The 12,815-nt window shown below is 35.4% G+C and overlaps 1 protein-coding gene across 1 annotated transcript in view; it reads left to right on the forward strand.

The window, feature by feature from the left end:
* The window catches only part of LOC128150659 (protein unc-13 homolog A-like), a 38,928-nt gene that overhangs the window by 13,637 nt on the left and 12,476 nt on the right, over positions 1 to 12,815 (forward strand). The window contains exon 6 of the mRNA XM_052807019.1: positions 1,624 to 1,759. Within this exon, the coding sequence (XP_052662979.1) occupies positions 1,624 to 1,759 (136 nt within the window). The remainder of the gene's footprint in view (positions 1 to 1,623; positions 1,760 to 12,815) is intronic.

Here is a 12,815-nt window from a genome sequence, read left to right on the forward strand (position 1 = left end):
AATGTCAAGGTTTTTAAAGGATAATCAGGTTTTGTTATGAAATACAATAATTTTTCTTCAAATTCAAATTAGGTCATTCTTGTAAGAGAAGACAGAAGCAAATTTAAAGGACATCACTTATTTTTTCTTAAATCCAGCATTAGAGACACACATCATGCTCTTTAACATTCAACATTCAGTTATAGCTTACATAGAGAGTATAAGCTAAAGAAATTGAAGGTAATTTTACTTAAGCGGAATGTATTTGGTAATAGCTGTAATTTTGAAAGTCATTCCTGTGACTTGGGAACTAAGATCTCATTTTGCCAAGTAGCCTACTGAAAGTCAACAGGACTTTAACCTTATGAGTAATTTTGGAAAATGCTGTGCAGGTATTCACCTCTTAGGCTTGGTTGAAATTCAACTCATTATCACTTTCTGCCATATATGTTAATTAGCAAATGAGGATATGAGGTAATAAGAACAAAGTAACAATAATGAGATTAATCCCTGTTTCTGCATTAGTCACCATACTAATTCACTGATACAAGGGATTAGCAAATGAGAAAATTAATTGTTCTGATACAGTTTTGATCAGCCTAAAACAAGGCCCTGAAAAATCATAGCAGAGTGATTGGGAAAGCTCATGCATCAAAGTATAAAATTCTAAGTACAGAGCACCTTAGTGTAATAATTCACATATACTTACAACCTAAAAGTTTTCGTTAACTTATACAGTAGGAAAACAACAAGATCCTATTGTTTTCCAAAGCATTGTCTTTATCTTCTCTTTGTTTCACAGCAGTGTTGCCTTTATTTTGAGCAAAAGATATGACATAAATTTCACTTCTTCGGCAGCTAACCAGGTATGAGTAAACAGTGTGAGAGGAAATAAATCAAAACATAGTTCATAATATGTAACCAAAACATCAGAAACAGAAGAAAAGAGATGGGGACACAAATTCTTCCAATCAATATGGAAGAAAATTTCCTCACGCTCAGGGCCAGATCATGAACCCTTTCCTCTCATTAAAGCTAATAGGACAATTTATAGAGTAAAATGTTCTGCAGGTCAGTTTTTACCTCCAATTGCAGATGAGACTTGCTAGGTTTCTCCAAAGAGGTATGAACTTGAAATAAGGTCCATTCTAGGGCAATAGCACATGGCATTCAAGTAAAGCCTGATTCCTTGCTTAAAACACACACCCCCCCCCCAACAAAACCAAACCAACCAAACAAAAAAGCCCTACATCTTGGAATGCTGTGCATGGACACATAAGAAATACATGGCCAGTTAAGAACTGAAGTTGGACTGGAACATTAAGAGATCCATTTTCTTCCTAATCCAGCAATGGCTCATTTTTCAATTGTAAAATAAACTGTTTCCAAGTTTGTGTAACAAAAAGGTAACTGGTTTAGGCCTCTTGAAGTTTTCAGAGCAACAATCAGAAGGTGATCTTGGAACTCTGCTTCTGCTGTTCTTGTAAAAAGTGATTTAATTATAATAATGTTTTGTAATTGACAATTAAATTCCTATTACTATGAATTTAATGAATTAATTTCATTAATGTGTACTTCCTCTTTTAGAAGTTCCTTTTGTAAAATGGACTGAAAGATTTCTAGCAGCTTTTTCTTTCTCTACAGATACTCACAAAGATTTAGATAGCAGATGTTGGCACAGAGGGACACTCCTCCAAGGTACAAGACATTCACATCAAGATGCATATGATAGTCTGTCATCCATCAAAAGTGGTCTCAGCATACAAGAAAGCAAACTAAGGTATTTTAATTTGCTGTATGAGACATGTATCATAACATTGATTTTTTTTAAACTTTTTTTTTTAATTTCTGAATGACATTGTGATATATACACAATATACAATTATTTTAAGAATGTGACTGGAAGTTTTATAAACATGTAAAACCATAAGACATATGTTTCCATTATTATGGTGGGACAGAGTATGATAAATCTTCATATTCTATTGAAAGAAAAAACATGGAGACTATTGCATCCTGCCAAACCAGTTTGCAAATGTGTGCCTTCTCAATGAATCATTGCTGGTCAGAAAAGAGGATTTTAGCCTACAAAAAATGTAGATATTAAAGGCAACCAGAAATATCTTTGGCAAATTCCTACAAAACAAGAATATAATCTATTAATGATGCAAAAGGGAGAAATAACATTCTAGAATCTCTTGCAGTAGGTGGTTATGTATATACAGATGGCTTCAGAAGTGCAAATGTGTTGTTCCTTGATTGGTCTTCATTTAAGGTGATGTTTTAAAGGGTAGTATTTTAAAGACAATGCAGGTATTTATTAGCTTTTCTATGTTCTTTAATGGCAGATACATGGTAAAGCAAGTTTCTTGCAAATAAAAGGAAAGTGTCACCAGAACTGAAAGTTACTCTTTCCATCCATCCTTGTCTCTAACCCTTCCTACTCTTTCATCTCCAGCCCTGTCTTGTAACTGTGGGGCTGCTCTCATCTCCTCTTTTCCATCTCTTCTGGAACTGTCCTTTGTTGAAACAGGCTGTGTTGAACCCTGTGTTTAATTGAGAAACAAGAAGCCCCACTCTTTGACTTGATTATTTTTCTGCGTGTTTAGTTAATTGAATAGGTTCAGGGATAAATGGAGGACACTGAAAGAAGCAGTGCTCCTCCCACTGTCAGCTGATCACTGCTTTCCCTGTGTTGTCTGCCTCCCTGGGTCATCGTAAGAGTTTTTATCACCATTCAATGAACCAGACTGGGAACTGATCTGGATTAAAAACTGAAACATTTTGCCAGGTTAGGTCAGCTTTGAGGTCCATTTAGTTTAGCAGATGCTCAAATATTTTGTGTCAACATAAAGGAAGAGCATAAATGAGCAGGGGCAGTTCTAGCTTATTCCAGTTTAAAGTGTTAGTGGATCAACAGTCTAAATAATGAGACACATAGTGAAGCATGGAACAGGTGAAGTTTTTGACAGAGTTCCGAACAACAGAACTTCATCTTGCAACAGGAGGCATTAGAAAGTCTGATTTACTGCTATTTGCATTATCTTTAACAATGACTTTCCAGGTTGTGGCTCACAAGCAGTGTGCTGTGTGCTTGTAACTTTAATTTTAATGTCCCCAAGACATTAAAGAAATTAGAACTGAGACCAATAGGAAGAATAAATAACATTTCTTAGAGTACTCAGTGGGTCAGCAAAATTGACAGATGAATGGTCTATAAGATTCCTCATTAGTGTCTTTCTGAAAATACAGTAAGTTCTATGTGACTAAGCATTGAGAACACTTCAGTGGTATTAAAAATGCAAAGAATTGCAGTGTTCACTATCTGCAACTGTGACTGTGGGAGTCTAGATTGTTTTATGTTTTAAATGATCATCTCTAGAAAATCTACACAGCTGAGACACATAAGAGAGTCACCTCAGCAGCTCATTGGGAGCCCTGCTTTTCCCTAATAGTCAGCCTTCAACCATGTGTCACAAGGTGGAGCAAGAAGGCTCCTTCTTCCCTGCCTAGATCATGTGCCAGGGATGCAACAAAACCCAGTTCACCCAAAGTTAAAATAAAGGCTATACAAAATGTGAAGAACTACTTACAACCAAAAAATAAGGTAAAGAATTCAAGGACCCTGCCACAAACTGAAAACTACATGCCAACCCAGCAACGGGAAATTCTTGATAGGAGCAATGAGATGTGAAGATGTTTGTTGCATAGCTATATGTTCTGTAAGCACTGTACTGTATGTGACAGCAGTTCATATTAGGAGTACTAATGACACTAAATTATAATACCCAGAGCAGCATAAAATTGAAAAGCACAAATGGAACAGTGATGGATTTATATTCCTACATATTTTCAGAAATTAAGAATCCCACTTGATTTAAAAGTAGCAAAAAAAGAGCAGAAACACAGAAATTTCTTCTAACCTGTTTCTTCGGACTATGATTGATCTTGGGGATTTGTGTAATGAAATGCTGTTTGATGCAGACTTGTAGTTATGTTATTGTTTAGATAATATCTGTTAATTTCCAGCTACTTTTTACAAATCCCGAAGTCTTAGATACCTTTGCAGTATGCATTGCTGTTTAAGTATCACAAAGATTTTCTGTGTGTCTTGTTTGTGTTGAGACACTAAAATGCCTTCATGGTTCAGATATGTGAATGGGTGTATAAGGAGGAAAGTGATGGGATAATGGAATTTAACTGTTACATTCAGTTCCTTGGACTCCTTGGTATGCTGCAAGTTCCAAGTGGTTTTCATTTCTTAATGGATCCTACACCAGTGGATAGTTGCTTCTGTGGAGACAGGCTTCACTGTATCCTCTCTTTTCCAAGTATGTTCTTAGGCCATGATTTTACAATGCAGTGTATTCAAAAGCAGAATTGGCTTAATTTCTATTACTTGACCTCGATCTCAGCTCACTGTCCTCTTGAGTACAGTGGTACAAATCTTTGTCCTCATCCTATTTAAAAAAAAAAAAGAAAAATTTTGTAAGGTTGGTTATTTTAAAGGCAAATCTTTTACCTGATTCATTTTACAGATTTGGCAGTGCAAATGGTTGTTCTACTATGCCAGTGAATAGGTACAGATACAAGGGGCAGGTGATAGGAAGAAAAGGTTAGGATATGTTGCTAACAGCTTTGTATTGTGGAACTGCAGATTTGGAGGAGACAGAAGAGTGCTTGTAAGGTGAGTGCTTGCCTTTTAGATAAGTGGAATAACTGAGCTATCACCCATATTTAGAAGCTAACCACATTAATTGTTTGTTGTTTTTCTAAAGCGCTGGAGCAATGAAATGTTTAGCTATTGCTTTTTTGAGGTAGAGAGTAAACAGTGTGGAACTAGAGATACTGTGAGTGAAAGATGATAGCCAGAAGACTATCATATTCTGTTAGAGCACTCTCTGGTCATTCAATATTTCTCATCTCTGATAGCCTGCCATGAAAAACAATAGATTCATAAATGCTCATGGAGATGAACATTTTACCTAGTGGGGTTACAGTTAGCTCTGTTTCCTCTGTATGGGAGGGGAGACTGAGAGAGACTCCAGAGAGCAGTTCAGTGTAGCTGCTGTTCTTAATCACTGGTCTTAATACCCAAACCTAAGGCTTTGGTGAGATGATCAGCTTAATCTGGTCCAAGACTGTGCCGAGAAAGCTGGACTGGAGGAACATCAGCTATTGTTTAGGGTAAAAACATCAAAAGAATGTCTGAAAAAAAGGTAATGTATAATGAAATAAATGTCCCCTTTTGGGGGGGGGCGCGGGGAGGGAGCATAAAAGCTTCTATCCAACAGGTCTTAGGTGATATGGGGTTTTGTGATTAGCTCTAACAATAGATGGTTAAAGGTAGTGTGTTTCACAACTCAATATATACTTCTATTAAATTAAATCGGACCTATTGACAGGGTTGACCCGTAAGGCTTTGTGCATCTGTCCTGTTCTCACCCTTGGGCATGTCTACATAGAGTTCAGCTATTGGATAGTGGCTTTCTGAAAGATTAAGAAAGGAAGGGAAGCAAGTCCTGACATGATTTGGGTATTGTAACTAATTGATTGCATCTGGAGAACAGGAAAGGCATTTGATTCCATTTTTTAAACTAATGTATTTGCCTAGGCAGGCTACCACACTTTCTGGAAGTTTTCCAAAAGGGAATTAATTTTTTATCTATTTGCTTTGAACAAGCAACAATGCTGTGGAAAAAAAAAAGATAAGGCAAAAATAATTGCTGTCTTTCTGCTTCCCTGGGTGTGGAAGATGATGATGTATAATGGGTGGAAGGGGCAAGGAATGAAGTGGCAACAATTTTATTACTTTCCTGCCATTACCTTCTGTCAAGTGGAGTTGAATGCTCAGAAGGGAGTCCAGTCAGCCTCTAAGAACATCTCTCAGCAGTGGTATCTGAGCAGAGTGAGCTTTCTGTGTGTTGGTATAATCACTTCTCTTCCCTTCTGCTTGCAAAGGCAAACTGGGGGGGAAACCCCCCCCCTCTCTCTTTACTGTTAATTTTGACTTTCATATCATCTGTCTCATACTGTATTACTTTTCATTCATGGTGTCCTCTATCTATAGTAACTCAGGAGAGACGCAGTCTGTGAGCAGCTGACACTCAAAAAGGTGTGTTGTCCTGATGAGGGATAGAACAAACTCTTGGGAAATGCAGCAAGAATATGTGGAGTGTCAGGCATTTGGCTCATGTTTAAGCCATGTCTAACAGCAGTGATACCAGAAAAATAGCTCAAACACAAGAGATGATAAAAACTATTACATTGTTAACTTATGTATTCTCTGAGGGGATAACATATTGTGTATGCACTTAAAGGACCTTTTCATGTACAGTAAAAAAGCAGAGTCCTAGTGCATGTATCTTCAACACAAAATTACTAGGAAATAAATGAATCTGCAAAAGGTCATCAAGCTCATGGCCGCAGTTACTCAGTAGGCTGTATATATACAAGGTACTACAGCATCTTTTTGGCTGTTGTGATCCTTGGCCTGTTTACATTTACTAGCAAGTTCTTGCAGGGTATTTACGGAGAAGTACAAGTGCTTCCTTAGGGTGAGAGCTGTCAGTAATGGAAGTATTCAAGAGCTATTTCTCTGTATTTTTCTAAGCACATGTCCAGTCATTAGCATATCATCTGGGCTGACATGCCTTTTTCAACAGAGATCTAAGCCTATGAGCAGGTTAAGAAAAGAATGAGCAGGTTAACAAAAAGAAATTAACTTAACCTGGCTATGGATTTCTTTCCTTTGCTTCTTTGTCCCAGATAATTTTATTGAATTTAAATGAACCTTTGTATTACTAAATTTAGGGTCATCACTGAATTACAAGATAATATTTTTAAGGGGAAAGTTTTTTCATCTAGTAATAGATATTTTCAAAGATTATAAGCAGACAGGTGATGACCATTTTAAAGCTTAATTAAAGGTAGAGATGTGTATTTATTCAAGATAACTGCATTTGTACTATAAAAATATATAAGAAAAATCTGAGAAGTTAGGGAAGTAGATTAGACTATTTGTTTTGAATGGCTGTATTAAACACCAAATTTAACTATCCTTTAAATATTTAAGTATTAATGTGTATAAAATTTCTTCATTAATCTGTTCTTTATACTGATATTTATTTGTCAATTCTTTGGTTATATACATAAATGGTGTTTATGGAAGTTGACTCTAGATGTAGACTGATAGCTAATTAAGTGTAATTGATTAACTTTTTCCATAAATCATAAATTAACTAAATCAGAATATGAAGGATGTGGTAAAATGATTAAGTGACTCCTAATTAGAGCAATATATTTTCTCCCAGAGTCTTAAAAAAAAAAAAAAAAAAAAAAGAGAGAGAAAGAGAAGGTGAAAATACCGTTTAAAAAAAATAAATCTGAGTTTTGCTCCAGTGAATGTAATTAATGAATGAATGACTGTAATTTTTTAAAAATCAGCAGTCAAGTATTTTAGTGTATAGTTCATTCCAGCTGTGTATAGTAACCATACAGTAAATCAGTTGGTTCATTCTGTATGCATTAGCATTATTAGTAGCCAGTGCTGAATGCTACTACTTGAAAGACTAAGGATTTCATGGTACCATTCAGGTACAAGTATGTTGCTATATATCCAGAATAGCCAGAAATGTACAGATTTTGCACCAGAATGACTGAAAATGAAGTGTCTTATAATTTAAAAATATATAAATTATGAAGAAGGACACAATGAATGAATACTTCATATAATTACATGCCGCTTCTTTAGGAAAAATATGCATATAAGTACTTGAGTTATACTCTTCAGTAAAGTCATACTTTTCATGTGTGCTTCTTGTGTGTCATCATACTCAGGAAGTCACATATACATCTATCATACTAGCAATATGGTATGACATAATTGCCTTAAGCTGCAATTATTTGAATTAGAACTGCATAAGTGAATAAAGTACATGCAATATTACATGAAATGTTAAGGTTGATAAAAAGCTTTAAAGGAAAACTATATTTTCTATTTACAGTCAAGCTACATAAGCATAAAAATTAATTAATCTATGCAATTCATATACTTGCAACTTGAAACACATGAATATTAAAATAGTACAATCGATGCTTGTATTCTCAATAAGTTTATAGTGTTTCTTCTGGAGACATTTAATTTAATTGCAAAATTAAAATGGAAAATACTCTTCATGATTGAAACCAATCCATTAATGTAGATCTCAGAATAACCAGAATAAAAAAAAAAAGTTTTGTAAAATTACTGTTTTGAACAACTGCTCTTTGAAACAAAAGAAGGATTATGCTGAAAAAGTACACTAAAAAAAAAAATTACACATCAAAATGGTAAACTCTTATGTTCCATTTTCAAAGGAACTTAGTCATCAGCTTTTGAAAATGTTACCCTCAAAATCTTGTATTAAAAATGTTTGCTGTATTTTAAAAACAGCAATCAAATACATTGACAATATTAACGACAATAATTAGAAAATATTAATGTTGCGGTCCACAGTCAATCACCTAAACAAAGAAAGTACTACGCAAGGGCCTGTCAGTCAGAAACTAAATCGAATAGCATACAATTGATTAGGGGCATTTCCAAAACAAGCAAAATTAAACAAAATAATTCTTTTAAAAAAACAAACAAACAACCCCCCCCAAAACCAAACCCCAAGGAAGTACAGTAACACAGATAAGGATCTTTCTTTTAAAAAGAATACAGATATGTCCTAAGGATCTTTCTTTTAAAAAGAATATAGATATGTCCTGTGATACTTGTCTTCTCTGCAGAGCTATAAATCAATCATTGGACAAGGAGAAAAAAAGACTTGATTACATTAAAAAAAATCCAATCTTCAGGTTTATTTACTTCTACCTACATAGGCCATATGGGTAGATGTCATCATAAATCCTTGTATTCACACAGGAAATGAAGGAGGGATATGCTGCCTACAAAACCATGCTAGACCTGTATAGATTTTATGGACAAAGTTGGTTTTGAGTATTTGGTTCTAAAGTGTTTGGCTTTGACAGTGTTTCCTCCAGTCTAATGTTTTGGGTGATGGTAACTGCTGAGTCTTAAAAGGAGATATATTACTAAAATTGGACTTTATGATCTGCAACCACTAGCAATGTTGATTTTAATGTAATAATCATTAAAATGATATTAATTAAATTAATGTGGTGTGACAGCAACATACAGATTTTTTTCAAACAGATGAAAACTGAAAAGAAAGCTGAAATGTGATAGTCTTAGAAGTTTCCTAATGCTTGAAGCATCCTGGGAGTTAAATGGCCTCTTCAAAATGTAATTAATCTTCCCTGTTTTTAAATACAGAGAAGCAAAGATTTGCTAAGGTCTAAATTCATTTAAAGTGATCACTTTACAGCCATTCATCCAGTAATCTGTTTAATTATTCATGCCCAGATAACAGAAAAATTGATAGGCAGGCATAAGATTATTTTTAACCATGAAAATTTCTACCTCCACCTCTTGGCTACAGGTCAGGAATTCCTGAAACTAAAACTGTATTTCCACTATGTAGCCATAGGTGTTCAAGCAGATAGTATTTGTCCATATATGTTTGTCTTCTGTTGTGATCATTCAATGACAGATTGTTCCTCAAAGTTGTATTACAGAATAGCTAAGCATAACTGATCTTCCATGATGTGTTATTTTTTCATTTCATGTTTGCTGCCAAAAAGAAATAAGGTCCAAAAGAATGAAAAGTAGAAGGCAGGCTGACAAAAAATGTAGGTCACATGTAAGCCTTATGGCTATGACTGTCCACCGGTTCCCAGCCTTTCAGAACTGGCATGTTACTTTTAAAATATAAAAAGCTGTTGACATTGTAATTAGTGGGTTTTTGCATTTAATTATTATTCTGAGGCTGTTCTCTAAAATGATGCCACATGTTACATGATTGCAGTCCCTGTGCCATTGTTTTAGAGAGCTCCAGTTCTATGACTATGCTTTTCCACACATTTGAAGAAGAGAACTACTACTTCCCAGGGCAGCAGCTTCATTTGTACTGGAAAGCTGTGAGGGACATCTCATAGTATGATGTTTCATACAAGTGCATATTCTTTCGAAGTGGTTAAGCTGCTCCAGCCAACACAGTACTGCACTTTCAGATATATTGTCCTTATTGGGCTCTGTGGTGTTTTGGGATTTCTTCTTTTTTTTGGGGGGGGGGGGGGGGGGGCGGTAGCAGGGGGGGCTGTGGAGGGGAGGTGTACCTCCAAGGAATACTTTTCAGGCAGGGACTTGGGTAGAATTCAGTTTGGCTAAACATAGGTGTCCAGTACTGTTTGAAATTTCCCTGTAATTCCTTCAAGACAGAACTACCAGATTCAAAAAAATATTAAACACTTAGTCTCCTATTCCTCCTCAAACCCTTTATTGTCAAGGAAAAATGGTCTAGGTAAAACAATTATAACTAATTGAGCTATATCAAATCTGTTTTCAAGATACTGAGCCTGGATGCAGAAATTGTAGCTGATATATGTAAACCTTCACAGTACATAGAGAAAATTATTTTCTGATGGTATCTTATAGTTTACATAAATAGCACAATATACAGATCTTTAAGTTGGAAACCAACATTATTTTCTCGTTTCTATAGTACCTAGCATGATAGAATCTCATCTGGAATCTGTGTACTTCTTAATATGAATAACGCTTTTACAATATGTGGTTATTTCCTAGAGCACGAATTACTGGTTTCTAGTCTTTGTTTTAAATGCAAATAAAAAATATTGAGTAAACATTATTTATATATTTATTTTAATGGGAAGGTAGGTGAAACAACCTAACTTTTCCTTAGCTATAGAAAAAGTATACAAATGACAATTAGCCAAATTTTTTAACTAAATGGCCATGTTAAGACCTAATATTAGAAAAAGCTGTTGTACATCTCAGCTGAAACTCATCTACTTTAAACTTGCATTCTTTCTCTAAGCTGGTATTTGTAGTATTAGACACTCACTGGTGCATTTTCTGAAAGCACCATCTATATGAAAGTACCCTCAGAATAGAAAAACATAAGAAGAAACAGCTGATGTCCAGAATAGTTCAAAAGAAGAGAATGCAAATCTTGATAAGTGGCTGCTGCAACTATTTCTTCTTTGATTTGCTGTTCTAAAAAAGCTGGTTTATTTTTTCTCTAGGTAACAGTTTAACTCATGTAATACTTCTGTATTCCAAAGGCAAGGTAGAATGGCTGTTTACATCAAATACCCACCAACTGAGTGACTTCCCTGAATATGAACTATTTTCACATATTAAAGAGCATTCCTCTAAGCTCTTTGGCTGCTTGTGCAGCTGTTTTCTACTTGATTTATAGAAAGCAGCATGGGTAGGAAGGTATTCTGCTTTAGGTGATGTTTGGTTCAGTTTTATAGGTCAGTCATTTAAAACTGCAAATAAATGATGTTATTAATTTATTTTATTACAGCAAGGCTGATCTTTTCAATAAGAGAAAATTGTTGTAATAGTGGCTTACAGTCTTATGTAAACTTAAGCCTTTTTGAATAGTACTGTAGTGCTGACAGTTCATTCCATTGTTGCCCAGGCTTAATTCTCATCTGTCACTCAAACTAACATGCTTATTGATGATCCTTCCTGCCCTGCTGCCCTTTCTGAGTTCAGTTCCACCCTCTTGCTTTTTTCAAATGTGTTTTTCCTTCAGATCTTCTGTGGCCAAGAACTATTGCTCTTGATTGCAGTAAAAGTAGTTCTTTCAAAATCCACTTTAAAAAAAAAGAAAAGGCTTCTGAAGAATTTTAAAGAATGTTGCAGTAGCTCTCCACAGCAGGAAAAGTATAGAAAAAGTTTACAGTTAGAGCTGGAGAATACTAAGTCTCATAAATATAGTGAATTTGAAGTTTTAGAGATTTTTATGGGTTTTGTTATATGCCTCTACTTTATGTTTATAACTATGTCAACTTTACAACTGTTACCAGTTTTATATGTTAAAAAATTTTGAGTGAAAAACAAGAAGATAAATTAGCAGTTGGCAGTATGTAGAGAAAACATTGTACTTGAAAGAGATTGAGAAAAAGGACATTGAGAGAATTGAGAAAACGAACATTTAGGGAATTGACAATTCTGTCAGAAAAAAACAATGAATTATGTATAAAACTGTTAAGAAGAGTAGTAGGGAACAAAACAGATTTACTTTGGCAAGTTTAGAACAAATGATGGTGAGCTGATATGTTGATGTACGTTTTCTTTCCTAGAGTTATCCCAAATAGATTTTGGCAGATTATTTTTGTTTGTGTGTTTTTAAAGTTAGATGCTTTAATTCACATCATGAGATTCACCATAGGATCTATTTAAAAGTTTGCTGTAAAATTATGTAGTGCGCAGCTATGAATCTGATCTTTGTGGCACTTCTGAAAGCAAAAATCTTCATACTCAGCTGAGTTTTTACAAATATGGAATGCAGAATTAAGGCTTTAGGTAACTGAAGATGAGCCAGTGCAGCCAGCTGCTCCCCAAGGGACGGGCAGTCAGGCATAGTAACACAGCAAGCAGGGCAGGGGCCTCACCAGCCAGTGCCCCAACCCGCCAGCCCTAGGCAAGCCTGGGAGTAGCAGCAAAGGTCGCACAATAGTACAGATGACCAGATAAATTTGTGGTGATGAAACAAGTCCAAGGTCAAACTCGTAAGTCAACTCTTACAGGTCAGGATCAGGTCTAGTGATGGCAACCAGGGTAAGACGCAGCACAATGATCACCAGGCAGGTCCATAATGAAGCAAGGTCAAGCGCAAGCCAGGAAATCAGTCCAAGAGTGAGGGTCTAGATCAATGGGTACATAGGCAGAGCTGTACTTGAGCTAGAGAGTG

This window comes from Harpia harpyja, chromosome 14 (assembly GCF_026419915.1).
Source record: "Harpia harpyja isolate bHarHar1 chromosome 14, bHarHar1 primary haplotype, whole genome shotgun sequence".
Classification (NCBI taxonomy): domain Eukaryota; kingdom Metazoa; phylum Chordata; class Aves; order Accipitriformes; family Accipitridae; genus Harpia; species Harpia harpyja.